Source organism: Orycteropus afer, unplaced genomic scaffold, assembly GCF_000298275.1.
Source record: "Orycteropus afer afer isolate SDZICR_OR568_19922 unplaced genomic scaffold, OryAfe1.0 scaffold00182, whole genome shotgun sequence".
In the NCBI taxonomy this organism is placed as follows: Eukaryota; Metazoa; Chordata; class Mammalia; order Tubulidentata; family Orycteropodidae; genus Orycteropus; species Orycteropus afer.
In genome coordinates this window covers 1,608,677-1,624,287 of record NW_006921769.1, presented here as the reverse complement: position 1 = coordinate 1,624,287, position 15,611 = coordinate 1,608,677, and the positions used below count along the sequence as shown (strand labels likewise).

Sequence of the window (15,611 nt, the reverse complement as noted above, 5' to 3'; positions counted from 1 at the left end):
CTAACACTTTCTTATTTTAATTCTCACAACACTCTATGAGATAGGTATTATCATTGAGCCCATCTTAGGAATGAGGCAACTAAAGCTTAGACCAGCAATCTGTTCAACAGATTGGTTGCCATTCTCCAAACACACCCTACATTTTTACCCAGGGATATTTCAGATCAACATCTATGTACCAATTCCTAGTGTCCCTCATGGTCCAGCTCAAATCCCATTTTTTCTAAAAAGCCTTCCCTGAATGCCCTCTAGTGAATCAGTTTTTCCCACTTGTGTGGCACTATATACAAGTGGTTGGCTGATAATTAAGCACTAACCACCAACTACCCTCAGCCAACACACTGATGTTTGTGTTTCTTCCTAGTCCAAGATCCTCTCGGAGGTGAAGTACAGAGATAAGTGTGTCTTGCTCACCTCTGTATAGAAATCCCTATCTTCCCATCACCACCAAGTGTGCTTCCCACATTAAGAGAACGATGACAAGCCTGATAACTTAGTCACTGCTCTAAAAAGTTGATGATATGTTGCAAATTTTTAATCTTATTTTAAGGGAGATGTATAAAATTATTATTATCCTAAATTTATAAATGAGACTCATTTCTTTAAAAACAAAACCAAAACAAAAAACACAAAGGGTTGTTTGCAGTACATTTAGAAGTAATGAGGAAAAGGCTCCAGCCCCATGTTTTCCCTAACTCACCAACTTAATTTTTCTCTCTCAAATACCTGTTTGTTGCTGATCTTTACCCTGCCTCACTAGAGTCACAAAGAGAATCAAGTACGGCTAAAACTGCAACTTCATTTGCCTAGGCTTTCTACTAAAAAATGAGGATCTAAAAAAGGATCTCTGAGGTCCTTTGGAGTTGCAATAGCTTGTGATATTTACGACTATTTCTACTCCTGTTGCTGTCAGTTGCCCTCAAGCGGATTCCAACTCGTGGTGAGGCCACGTGTGCAGAGAAGAACTGCTCCACAGGGTTGTCAAGGCTGTGACCTTCCGGAAGCAGATTGCCAGCCTGTCCTCTGAGGCCCCTCTGCGTTGGTTCCCACCACTAACCTCTCAGCTGGTATTCAAGAACTTAACCCTCTGTACCACCCACAGATTCCTTATGACCATCAAAGGAATAGAATTAAACACAGTTACCAACTACCAGTAACAAAATCACTAAGGAAACCAAGAGGTAAGACTGTTTTTTTCTAAAATGCCAATATTTTCTATTTTCTTTTCATGAAAAAACTACTTCTTCAATCCTACACAATATTTTCATAATGTTCCTCTTTGGAAAGAAGTAATTTTTATTTCAACTAAATATGCAGTATCACAAATGTACAAAGACATGTATTTGTTTTCAAATTACAGCTGATATAAAAAGATATAAAAAAATAATTATCCACGTTGACAGGAAAAAAATGCCATTTCCCAAGTATATTAAATTGAGAAAAGCAATTCAATTTCTAACCTCAATTACATACCTAAGTCATTTTTTATAGGTAAAAATAATTTCAGAATTCAAAGATCAAAGAATAAACTGTTTAACAACACTAGAGAAATTTCAGGGGACTTAGGAATTTTCAAAGTGCCTTAATTACAAGTTGAGGGAGAGAATGTGCTGTGTTCCTGACAACTGACAAAATATATGACTTCATTTTAATAGCTGGAAGTATAAATAAATCCTCCGAGCACATTCCACCCGACAAATAATTACACTTGATACTAATAAGGGTATAAAATCAGAGCTAAAAAAATACCAAATTTTTGTTCCTGATACCCACCAAATGCTGGGTCCACTGCCCAGAGTGATTTAAGCCAATTAGGACACAACAAGGTGAAGAGCAAAAGACATGGCATTTATTGAATTTGTGCATGGCTGAGAGAGAGAGGGTAATACCCTGAGATTGTTTCTGCCTCTTCCCAAATTTCTTTTATAGGGTGCGGATTACATGAGAATCATGCTATACTTACAATTTTATATGATTACAAAGTAAGCATGTATCGTAAGGAATATATAGATGGCGATTCTTAGCATCTCTCATTATAATGTTAAACCTCTACCCAAGGGTGTGATTTTTAGTATGTTAAGGTTCTCTTAGAATTCAGAGCCTATCTGAAGAAATTTGACACACTGAACACCAATGACTAAAGACCAGACAAGTTGTGGGATGACATCAAGAATATCATCTACGAACAAAGCAAATGGTCATTAAAAGGACAAGAAAGGAAGAAGAAACCAAAACGGGGTCAGAAGAGACTCTGAAACTTGCTCTTGAACATAGAGTAACTAAAGCAAATAGAAGAAATGCTGAAATAAAATAACTAGAAGATTTCAAAGGATGTCTCAAGAAGAGAAAGCAAAGTATTACAATGAAATGTATAAAGGCTTGGAATTAGAAAATCAAAAGGGAAGAGAACATGCTTAGCATTTCTCAAGCTTAAAGAATTAGAAGAAAATATTTAAGCCTTGAGTTGCAATAATGAAGGATTCTACAGACAAAATACTGACTGATGCAGGAAGCATCAAAAAAAGATGGAAGGAATACACAGAGTCACTGTATCAAAAAGAACTGGTCTATGTCCAACTGTTTCAGGAGGTAGCAAATGATCAAGAACCAATGGTGCTGAAGGAAGAAATTAAAGCTGCACTGAAGGAACTGGAGAAAAACAAGGGTCCATCAATTAACAGAATAGCCACTGGAGTGTTTCAACAAATGGATGCCCGCTAGAGGCACTCACTTGTCTACGCCAAGGATTTTGGGTCTACTAACTGGAAGGGATCAATATTTGTGCCCATTCCAAAGGAAGGTGATCCAACAGAATGTGGAAATTTTTGAACCAAACCATTAGTATCACATGCAAGTAAAATCTTGCTGAAGATCATTCAAAAATGGTTGCAGCAGTGCATTGACAGGGAATTTCCAGAAACACAAACTGGATTAAGAAGAGGATGTGGAAAAAGGGATATCACTGCTTATGTCAGATGGATCTTAGCTGAAAGCAAAGAATATCAGAAAGATGTCTAACTTTGTTTTATTGACTAGGCTTAGCAATTGACTGTGTGGATCGTAACAAATTGTGGATGACATTGTGAAGAATGAGAATTCCAGAACACTTGATTGCTCATGAGGAACCTGTACATAGACTAATAGGCTGTCATTTGAACAGAACACAGGGATACGGCATGGTTTAAAATCAGGAAGGGTGTGCATCAGGGCTGTATCCTTTTGCCATACTTATTCAATCTGTATGCTGAGCAAGTAATCTGAGAACCTGGACTATAAGAAGAATGCAGCATGAGGACTGGAAGAAGAACCATTAACAACCAGTGATATGCAGATGACACAACCTTGCTCGCTGAAAGGAAAAGAGGACTTGAAGCCCTTACTGACGAAGATTAAAACTACAGTCTGTAGTTTGGATTACACCTTAACATAAAGAAAACAAAACTCTTCACAACTGGACCAATAAGCAGCCTAACAATAAATGGAAAAAAGACTGAAGTTGTCAGGGATTTCATTTCACTTGGATCCACAATCAATACTCATGGAAGCGCAGTCAAGAAATCTGCTGCAAAAGACGTCTTTAAAGTGTTAGGAAGCAGAGATGTCACTTTGAAGACTAAGATGTGCCTGACCCAAGCCATGGTATTTTCAACCTCCTCATATGCATGTGAAAGCTGAATAATGAATAAGGAAGACCCAAGAAGAGTTGACACGTTTGAATTGCAGTACTGGTGAAGAATCCTGAAAATATCATGGACTGCCAGAAAAATGAACAAATCCGTCCTGGAAGAAATACAGCTGGAATGCTCCTTGGAAGCAAGAATGGCCAGACGTCATCTTACCTACTTTGGTCATGTTGTCAGAAGTGACCATTCCCTGGAGAAGGATATCATGCTTGGCAGATGGTCAGCAGAGAAGGGGAAGACTCTTAACGAGACGGACTGACACAGTGTCTACAATGATGGGCTCAAGCACTGCAAAGACTGAGAGGATGGCACAGGACTGGGCAGTGTTTTGGTCTGTTGTACACAGGGCCTCTGTGAGTTGGAGCCTTCTTGACGGCACCTAACACCACCACCAAGGTTCTCTTTCACCCAGATTCAAGCTGGCCTTGAGTTTTTATGGGTCAGCAAACCTCCTATTTGTTGTTTCTCAAAAGCTACATTTTACTTCTCTTTATCTCACTGGGAAAAACACTGTGGAATGCCTTTAATGAATATTGTACATTCTTCTTTTTTTTTTTAAATTGTGATTTGGGTGAAAGTTTACAGAGCAAATTCACTTTCCACACAGCAGTTCACGTATTATGCATTCTTTGAAGGAAATGCTGTGCATCACTCCTCCTAAAAAAGAACCTAGAATCCTCTTCCCTAGGAATCTGGCATCCAAGTGAAAGGGACACAGCAAACTTACCTAGATTTTCCCATTATTATGATTATTTTTAATATTTATTTTGTTTTAGGTGAAAGCATATTAGGTTCCCATTTAAAAATTTTTATACAAATCGTTCTGACATTGGTTACAATTTTCACAATGTGTCATGTCAGCATTCCCATTATTTCCATCTGTTTGTTCTGTTTCCATTGATCTGGCTTCCTTTGCCCTCCTTGCCTTCTCATCCTTGCTTCTGGGTAAATGTTGACCATTTGGCATCAAACAGTTGATTGTTTAAAGCAGCACATTACTCAGGGACGATACTGTTTATAAATCAGTCTATTATTTGGCTCAAAAGTAGTCTCCAGGAGTGGCTTCAGAGCCAAGTTCAAAGGATATGCTAGGGAGATAGTCTTGTAATTCCTCCAGTCTCTATAAATCCAGTAAGTCTGCCTCTTCTTTTCGGAATTTTAATTTGTTCTACATTTTTTTCCCATTATATCCTGGTCTTTCTATTATGTTGCTGGTCAGAGCAGGATCACTAGTGGTAGCTGGGCACCATCTAGTTCTTCTGGTCTCAGCCTAGGTTATGAAAACTGACTAACATGAGACTATAATCCTAATCCTTTTAACCGAGCAAACCAATTGCATGAGGCATTTGGATATGCATAGGAAGCCTCTGTAGGAGCTCTGCTGGCATAGTGCTTAAGGCATTTGACTGCTAACCAGAAGGCTGGTAGTTCAAACCCATAAACCATTCCTCAGAAGGAAAGTTGGGCAATCTGCTTCCATAGAGATACTGCCTCCGAAACCCAAGGAGGGATTGCTATGAGTCAGATCCAACTTGATGGCAGTAAGTTTGGTTTTGGAGTTTTGGAGGAAGCCTCTGTTAACTTCACCCCATCCCCATTACTCCCCCCCCCCCCAGAATATATAGTCAAAGAAACAACTTATTCTTTTGAAACACTAACAGCCATAAGACCACAAAAATAATTTAAAATAACATTATGCACTATCTAAATCAGGCTAAGAAAAACCATCCTCCACAAATGATTCAGAACTATAAAAGCAAAGGTCTCTCATCTTAAAAAATTCTAATAACTGCTTTAGTATAATTTATTAAGGGAGCTCTGGTAGCACAGTGCCTAAGGCATTTGACTGCTAACCAGAAGGCTGGTGGTTCAAACCCACTAGCCACTACTCGGAAGGAAGATTGGGCAATCTACTTCCGTAGTGATGCTGCCTTGGAAACCCAAGGAGGGGTCACTATGAGTCAAATCGACTCGACGACAGTGAGTTAATGGTTTTGAGTTTTATCATTTATTAATGGAAAGACTGGATCCTAATCATTGTTTTGGTACAATACAATGGTCACCATCATAAAATACTACACACAGGAGAACAGAAACATGTTTGATTATTACAGTTTTAAGGTTTCCTAAATTTAAAGCATTCTCATCCATTCATCCACTCAAGTTAGGGACAGATCATTTTAAATGAAACAAAACCACCATTCAGGCAATAGAAGGCACAGAAGAACACAGTAAACAATGCCACACATAAACAGTCACAGTCCAGACTGTGGAAACAATACAGGACAGATGACTTGACTTCCTCAAGTAAAACTGAAGGAACAGAAGAAACAAAGACAAACAATAGACAGGAGTGTAGAAGTCAAAAGACGTGTGAAAGACATATCAACATGTCGTGTGCCTTTACAACATGTGTCACAATGTGTGTACCTTACTTGAACCTAAAGCCATCAAACTAAAAAGAAAAATAAGACAATTGCGGTAAATGTCTAATTATGATGATAACATTTTAACCAGATCAAAATAAGAAAAACAGAAAGGAATTCTTATGTTTAGAAGTTACATACAGAAATATTCACAGATAAAATACTATGGTATCTGTTTCCAAACAATGCTAGACTTGTGATTTCAGGTGTAGGAATATGGAGGAAACAAAACTGGCCATAAACTGATACTTGCTGGTGCTGATGGCTGTATAAGGGTCACTGTATTACTCTCTTTACTTTTGCTTATGTTTGAAATTGTCCGTATTTCAATGGTAATTAATTCCTTTTGCAAACTGAATAAAAAGACATCCTATGAAGATAAACTCTGCTTTACAGAACAAAGCTCAGAAGAAATACATGAAAATGTTAAAAAGTACTTGACTCTGTACAACGTAGTAAGGAAACTCCTTGCCTACATTCTTTTAAAATTCCATAAAAGCATATATAACATACAATATGAAGCATTTAAAAATATGAATAGCAAATGGCTTTCAATCTCTCTCCTTCCTAAAGTAATGCAAGTAAATTTATAAATCCAATTTAACGAGCAAACAAAATTACTGATGGTGGGACTGAATGCCCAAATATATGCATACTGAAAATTAAAATCAAGACACAAGTTCCCCTGAAACTTAACAGTATTAATTTGAACTATGATTCCTTTGATGCTAAAACATTATCCCCATTTTCTAAAGATATGTTACTTTTCTCTAAAATTTTCTCACACCAAATGTTCTCTATAAAGAACTAAACACTTCAGAAGTGTCTTTCAACAGGAGACTGATCACAGTGATCACTGGACTATGCAAAATCATTATTTCAAGTAATTAAATCTGAGGGCTTTAATTATGGTAGTGTAGTGCCTAAGGCAGTCAGAAGGCTGGCGGTTCAAACCCACTAGCCATTCCTTGGAAGAAAGATTGGGCGATGTACTTCCGTAGTGATACTGCCTCAGAAACCCAAGGAGGGGTCGCTATGAGTCTGATCGGACTCGACAGCAGTGACGGAAGTAGGATAATTATAATTATTTTATAATTATATAATTTTATAAATGTCACTCCTACTACTTTATGCAGTATATCTAAAAACTGAAAGTATTAAAAATAATATCCCTCAAACATACATATGTATAAGTGTATTATGAATAGTTATATAGCTACTGGGAATAAAAATATGAATGGAAGCTTAAAATAATTTCCTAGAAAATAATACAAGACATCCCAAACGAGGGTGTGTGTCTGTGTAGTATGCACGTGCACATGAGTGTATGCTGGGAATGTGGAATGTTTAAGAATGAAACCTCACTTCTATAAAAGGAAGCCAATTAAGACACAAACTGTAAAGTTGAAGTGAAGGATGTTATTTATAAATATATGCCACATGGACCAAATACTGTTTTTAGTATTTCTGTTCTACCTCCAAATTCTTTCTTTAGTAGCTGGGTTTCTAAAGGCTTGCAAGCAGCCATCCAAGGTCCAACAACTGGTCTCCATTTGCCTGAAGCAGCAGAGGAAGGAAAGCCAGGAATCAGCGAAGGAACTGGCATGTGTGTCTAACTGCTTCCGTGAACAACCACTTCCCTTATTATGGGACCGGAAGAACTGGATGGTGCCAGGCTATCACTACTAAATGTTTTGGTAAAAAAAATTCTATAGAAGAATCCTGGACAACAGAGGCAAAATGTGGAACAGAATTTCAAATTCTCATGGAATTCAGTATTTCTGAATTAAGGCTGGAGACTCCCCCAAACTTCTGTTATGATAATCTTGAAATCTTAAAACTATCCCCTGAAGCCATCTTTATATTAAGTAACAGTTTAGTTTATCTTTGTAAAGAATGTCTGCCTTGAGCATTGTGCTTTTTTAAAGAATCATCTACATGTTATCAATTTGACACAGTAACCTGAAAGGTTGGATGAGGACCTTAGGGGGCAGTGAGTTTATCTTAGTGGTGGTGGAATAATTTGGAAAAAAATAGTGAGAATGGTTGTGCAACCTAAAGAATGTACTCAATGTCACTGAAATGGACATGTAGAATTTGTTTAGTGTGCATGTAATTTTCTGTGTGTATTTCCAACACACACACACACACACACAGAGAAATATATGCCATATGGAACTGGTGAAAAGTTAAAAATCTGGAACAGGAAAGGAAGAGGCAGAGTACTGTTATGCTTTGTCATAAGCTTTGCATTATTACTACTCTTAAAACAACCACCTGGTTTACTTTTATGAACATTAAATTAAGAAAGTATATACCAATGGAAAATGTCTCACCAATAGTCATAGCTCTCATCCCAGTTGTCAAAATGCACGAGGAAACGATTGTCCACCATATCTGTTACTGTAGCAACACAGATGAATGCAGGGTTCTTTTTGTCTACAGCTTCAAGCTTCATTCCAACTCGAAAGCCTGATGGGATCACTGTCTACATAAACATACAGATTTAATTAGAAATAAGCACGTACTTAACAGCAAGACCTCCTACACCTCCCTGCACCTCCTACTCAAAGGCCCACATCCATCACTATATTCATATAATTAAAAAACTGTGTGTCAATTTCACAGCATGGTGGCTTTCAAACAAGAAACAATAAAAAAATAAAAGTGCCCTACCACTATACCCAATTAACTATCTGAGCTCAAAACCAAAACATCCTCAATCTAAGAGTTTAAAATCACTAATTTTAGCATGTGTTTTGGTATCTTAGAAAACAATACAAGTTAGGCAAGTTTTATTCACTGTACAATTCACTTTTTCCCCCTCATTTCCTTGATTACAGACTTAGAAATGAAAATTATTTCACATAAAATACACACTTAATCACATTAAAAATGTACATGAATCAGTAGTACAAATTCATTCCCACTTCTGAAAAGATCTCTCAAAAGAGTGCTTTACTGAAAGGAGATCATCTTCACTTATGAAAGGTTGCAACTTATTGAAGTTCAGCTTTTACTCAACATTACAGACACTACTTATTCACAACAGCAACAAAACAAACAAATGGAAAACCCTAGCTGTTAATATATACAGCCATTCAAACAAAATAGTCCGTACAGTCTGCAATTTAAGGAAATTCAGATTATCAGTCATGTGGGACTTAGAACTAACACAATAAAAGGGTATTAAGAGTTAGTGTTTGAGATACAGTAAAATAAAACTTTCCTTGCAACTTTTTGTGAGAAAAAATATCCTATTTCAGAGCAGTGGACCTAGACATCAATTAATGATCTATTTATAATTATTATAAATCACATCTACCCTTCTAAAAAAAAAATCTTTCTGTTCACACTGAGGCATACAGGCACTATTCTAACCACCTTAAGCAAATATATGTTATCTCTTGTTTGTTAACTATAATTATAGTTATGATTGCATAATCCTAGACGGTCATATGTATCTGGAGATGTGACAGTAAGTCCTATCTGAATTGAAGGAGCAGACACTAACGCTACACCGGAATGTTAACTAGACATAGTTATTTATCAGAATTCTGTTCATCAACGTTTGAGTATGTGGAGGCAGAAAAACTCAAACTCCCTGCCGTCAAGTTGGGTCTAACTCATACTATAGGACAGACTAGCTCTGTCTTACAAGATTTTGGAGATAAAGGCATGTAAAAGCAGGAATACTGGATACCAAATTCACAGCCAAAGATTAAGTTGTATGCTAGCAACGCATAGAATTTAAGAAGACTGTTCAAGGCAGGTAATCAAATCCCTGACTGAAGTCATCACTGGAGAATCAGACAGGGATTAGGAAATTTGGAGCAGCAACAGCAGACCACTGCATTTCCATCTAAGTGACCTTCCTCCCTGGGATGAATCTTGACAAAGAAGACCTACTGACAATGTAATATTAGTGTTTCAGAAATTAATCTATTATCTCAATTAACGTATTTTAAAATAATAATCAGGCATATTTTCTCCACTAGTTCGCTAAGGTAAAGCATACATGTGCACATGCACACACAGCACACACAAACTCTTCTTCCATTCTCTAACTCAAGCTGGTTTATGGTCAATTTGATCAGAGAATGTTTCACCTGCTGACATATGTCCTCCCAACAACTCGTTCCTCAATGAAGGGTATTTGTCCTCACTCCTTATACTTATTTCCATTTGGAGAGCAACATTAGTGAAATAGCACTGGCCTCTCTCCACCCTCTCACTCACTCTACCTGACTGATAAATGTAGCAGGAGGAACTACATTTTTGAGGTACTGGCCTGAAAGGCACGTGATTTCTATTCTGCTACTCTAAGGGTGAACCCTGTCCCTTCAGAAGGGCAAGCCTGCCACGATCATAAGCTCCCTGGGCCTAGTGTGGGACCTAAAGAGGAAAAGGAGCAGTAAATCTCTTCAACTCTTGGGCTCAGAACCAAGCAGCTAATTTTTCTGCCATGCCTTTTAACTTAGCACTTATGAGTTACACAGCTGATATTTTGGTTTTCATTAACTTGCTTTCTTCTTTCCAATTAGATCAGAACTCAGGTGAACAAGTGAACTTACTGGGTCCCCTCAGAGATGTCAACAGAGGAAAGTGTAATGGAAAGCAGGAATATAGTCCAAGAAACAGAAATTACATATATATCTAAGATTTTGCTTCTGTTATACTGCAAAATAAAGTTACAAGCTGGAGTGAAGGTAAGTCGTAGTCTCTAGCTATGCCCTGGATGTAAATCTAAACAGGTCTACGTTCATCTCACTGTATAAATTGTATTTGAACAGAACTTTTCAAAGTGACAATAACAACAAAACATTCCAGAAAACTTCATTTGTACCTTATTGTAAATTACGGCACTCTGGTGGCTCAGTGCCTAAGGCATTTGACTGCTAACCAGAAGGCTGCCAATTTAAACCCCACCAGCCACTCCGTGGAAACAAGACTGGGCAATCTAATTCTGTAAAGATTTACTGTCTTGGAAACCCAATGGGGGTCGCTATGAGTTGGAACTGACTTGGTGGCAGAGGGTTTGGTTTGGCTTTTTTTTTTTTTAATTATAAATTAGACATAGGTTTTGTATTATGCTGCCTTCTACCATTAAGGAAAGAAAAAAAAGATATTTATTCATGAAGATTTTAAACAAATTTTAAAGTATAATTAAGATAAGACTATTCTACATAATAAAGCAATAAAATGTATTATATAGCTTGTTGTTATCATTTATCCTTGTAATTCACCTTTGAAAGGAAGAGTATTTTGAGAGTACTTACTATATTCTGGTTTTCAAATAACGACTTGGGAGCAGCTTGAGCTTTGCATGTTTTGAGATAGGTCTGCCAATTAAATTCTTCTTCTTTATATCCTAGAACAAGTACACAGCAAGAGAGTCAGTGAAGTATCAAAATATTTCACACTTTGTTTTCCACTCTCACTTTTAGCTAAATTCCTACATACACATCTCCAGATCAAACCACCAGGGGATTTTTTTTTTTTTTTTTAATAATCAAAGTCTAACTTATTATTTAGGTTTGAGAATTTTATACACAGGTTGTGCTTATTTTTGATAAACTATTATTTTTTTTATTTCTGAATGAATGCTATAAGTATTAAGAAAAGGAGGAAAAGAAGCAAATACATGTAACTGGGCACACTTGTTTTTATTAACAAGGTATTCCCAACAGCATTTAAAGTAGTTTTCACAGTGGGAAATTAGTGAACTAGAGCAGTCTAATTCTTTATTTTTCCTTCATTGTTCTGTTTTGAAAGGTTAGCTTGTGCAAACAAGTGAGAAGCTGGAAAAAACCATACCAAGACAGATAAAATCCTTTTTTTGCCGATCACTGCAAAAATGGCAAATAAGGGTTATGAAGTAAAGCACCTTGGCAAATTACAATAAGGTAAATGCCCTTGCCTAATTTTCAGAATCTCATTAAAGCAAACATTTCCCTATCAAAGGAATTTCATCATTTTATCCGCAAATGTGCTCTCTTCTTCTTCCACTAAAGTCCAGAAAGCAGTATGGAAAAAACACTCAGTAATTCACCACAGATGAATTCAATTTATAGAAAGGTTCACAGCATTCCTTTTTTCATCCTCATCTTTCTTATGTGTTTTTGTTTAATTCTTCAGCCCTCTGGAAACATTGTTCCATTAATTTTTCATTGAAACTAAGGAATACCTAGTTCATTAAAAAACAATAGCCCTAATAGGTCTTAGTCCAAAGCAAAGAACAATGAAGAAAACCAGACACATGGAAACAATCAGTCTAAGGGACCATGCAAATTTCTGAGACCAGAAGAACTAGATGGTATCCTGCTACCACACGAAAAGGGATCAAAATAGGAAATCCTGGAGAGAGTGGGAGAAAAATGTGGAACAAAATTCAAAATCATTAAAAAGGCTAGGCTTATTGGTCTGAAAGAGACTGGTGAAACCCCAAAGACTATGACCACTACACCCTTCAGGTCTGGAACTGAACTCATTCCCATGACTTCCAGCCAAAAAATAGACAGGCATATAAGTGAACATTACAACAGGTAGGTATACTCCTCAGAACAATGAAACATGGGAGATCAAAAGGGTAGTATTTGTACAGGGGCACAGTTCAGAAGGCAGGAATGCACAGGAAAGAAGGACACAGGGAAAAGGAAGAAGTGGGAAGAGAGCTGTTCCATTATGGAGATTCCAATCAGTGACATGAAACGAAATGTGTATGAACTGCTCTGTGTACAATGAATTTGCCAGGTAAACTTTCACTCAAATTACAATTAAAAAAATATATATATACAGAAAACAATAGCCCTGACATAAGCCAAAAATTACCAAACTAGTAACTTAAATTTTCTACACCAAGAAGACAATACTATACATACTAATAAAAAATGAAGAAATAAGATTTTATTATACACATTAATGAAAGACTGAAAAAGATGGTATTTGTTATTCTTGAGACTGTGTAAACATGAAACAGGCAAAAATCACTGGCAGACTATAACAATAAGAACTGGATCATAAGAAAAAGTAATTGTTCATTCCCTACCTAAACAAATTTTTAGAGATACAGTCTCCTTTCCAAACTCCTAAATTTAAGATCAATAAATTAAATGCATTAATTTTTCAGGATTTTCTATATACTTAAAATATCAGTAAATAAACTTAATTGTGTAAATTAGAAGCAATATTTTTTAAAATCAGTTTTTACAAGGAGATACACGTAAAATAAAAACAAATCTATGGCTAAATGCTATCTGTAGTCAAAATCACCATGAAAATGTTTGTATTTTACATACTTTTATGTGTATATTTTATATACTTTTAAAATATTACTTTTATAATTTTTTTTTTCTTTGTGAACAATAAGCATGAATTTGGACCCATCTGAATTATTATTCAGTATAAATTCTTACAAATTCTAAATTGGCATTTAAGAAAATGAGTTTTTACTGAATTCAAAATGTAACAAAAAAATGACAACACCTTTTGGTGCATGAAGTTTATGGCCAGTTTTCTCACACCACCCAACTGGGTGAATATCCAAAGCATCTGCATTTACCCAGAAGTCATAACAATCAGAATGCCCATCAAAATGCAGTTTTATGCGGTACCCACAAACCTGCAATACAAAATAGATTGACAAATTAAAGAAAATAAAACTGAATCTTCACGTATGTATATAAAAACGTAGTAACATGAACAGGAAGTATTACGTCTGTCTTCACAGCAACAAAACCCCTAAACAAACGGCAAAATCTAAAAGCAAAGGCTATTACAATGGGAAGAAATGAGCTGCAATATTCTAGCCAGCAACATCCTCAGCTACATTAGGGGTACGTGGATGGATACGGGGTAAAGAATAGTTCTCCCACATGGACACATCCTCTCCCCATTCTCTTTTTAAAATCAGATTCTGCCATATCAATGAAAGTTGACAGAGAATCACCCAAAGCAGTATACTGCAGACATCTCCAGCAAGGATCCTGAGTGGATGCCCTGCTGGCCACTGTTTGAATGCCAGTTCTCTGTCCTTTTATAAACTCAGCACATGGCAATGTATTTGTCCAGACCAAAGCTTGTGCAGACATGGAGTGAGGCCAACAGATTCTCCGCTCCATCAATAGCTCGTTTGGAAGAAACAAAGAAGGAAAAGGTCTGTCCCAGAGTCTTGGAAGATTCAGCCTCTAAATCTTCCTCCCACTAGCCTCAATGCCAGCACAGCAATGTGTTCTTTCAGCTACACATCAAAATAACTGCTTGATTTTTCTAATATATACAAACAGAAACCTGGGGAAACATGTATGAGAATGACTATTAAGGATGTGGTACAATGGCACAAGGAACATATTAAGTTGGATCAGTCTGAATTTATTGATATGGCCCTTCTAAGCAAAGACTTGTCATTTAATGTTTCAGTTCAAGAGGTTATAAAAGGATCTAATAGCTTATCTGGATGATTCACTGAAGCATGGATTAAGCGGTGGGCTACCTAAATCAAGTTGAAATGCCAAAGCTACCGTGGTATACTGTACAAGAAGGTATCTAAAGGCTTAGGGCAAATGGCATGTTAGAGTGGTTATGTCAGGTTAGACCGACAGCTTCACCCATGGAGTGCCAAAGGACACACCTTTTACCACAATGGTGAGGAACAAATTTGTGAAGGAAGCTCCAGTATACCTGAAGTCTGCAGTGATTGCTATTTTATGTAAGTTATATTTGACAGTGGGAACTGCCCTAACTGAATTAAGATGACTGATTACAATGGGGCTGATTGGATGCTGGGGTGTTGGGGCAAGTAGCAGGACTTAACAGACAAAGGTAAGGTGAGCATGGTTACGGTAACAGACAGCAGTCAAAGCAATAACAGACTGATTCCTATGGACTTATGGTGTTGGCTATTTAACCATGGTGTCCTTTGAGTGAAACAGATGGAAAATACACTAAATATTTACTTGATACAAGCAGAAGTTTTCTAAGTCAAGAGAATGGCAGTCTAACTTGAATCTCCAGACTAGAGAGACACAGCCCCGGAATCAATTCCAAGCCTTGAGCCAGTTCACAGATCCACAGTCCCTTGAATGAAGGCTGAGTCCCCTTGAAGAAGCACTCCAGTACACTGCCAAAAATTTATACTATGAATCTTTCTCCCAGCCTTCCCCAAAGGGATTTATGCCTTTTATGAGAATGACTGTTCACTGGGGAAAAGGAAATGATCAGACTTTTTGGGGACTACTGGACAAAGACTCTAAAATGACACTAATTCCAGGAGACCCAAGATGTCACTGTGATGCACCATTCAGAGTAGGGGCATATGGAAGTCAGGTTATTAATGGAGTTACAGCTCAGGTCTCTCTCACAGTGGGTCTAGTGGGTCCCTCAAAACATTCTGTAGTGATTTCCGATTGGGAAAAAAATATTTGGTAATGACATATCTGACAAGGGACTTATCTCTAGAATTTATAGAACACTCCAACACCTCAATAACAAAAAGACAAACAAT

At 37.0% G+C, this 15,611-nt stretch overlaps 1 protein-coding gene across 1 annotated transcript in view; it reads right to left on the bottom strand.

The window, feature by feature from the left end:
• The window catches only part of L3MBTL3 (L3MBTL histone methyl-lysine binding protein 3), a 101,783-nt gene that overhangs the window by 60,750 nt on the left and 25,422 nt on the right, over positions 1 to 15,611 (bottom strand). The window contains exons 9-11 of the mRNA XM_007947360.1: positions 13,595 to 13,730; positions 11,389 to 11,480; positions 8,446 to 8,597 (exon numbers count right to left, since the gene is read on the bottom strand). Coding sequence (XP_007945551.1) covers positions 8,446 to 8,597; positions 11,389 to 11,480; positions 13,595 to 13,730 — 380 coding nt within the window. The remainder of the gene's footprint in view (positions 1 to 8,445; positions 8,598 to 11,388; positions 11,481 to 13,594; positions 13,731 to 15,611) is intronic.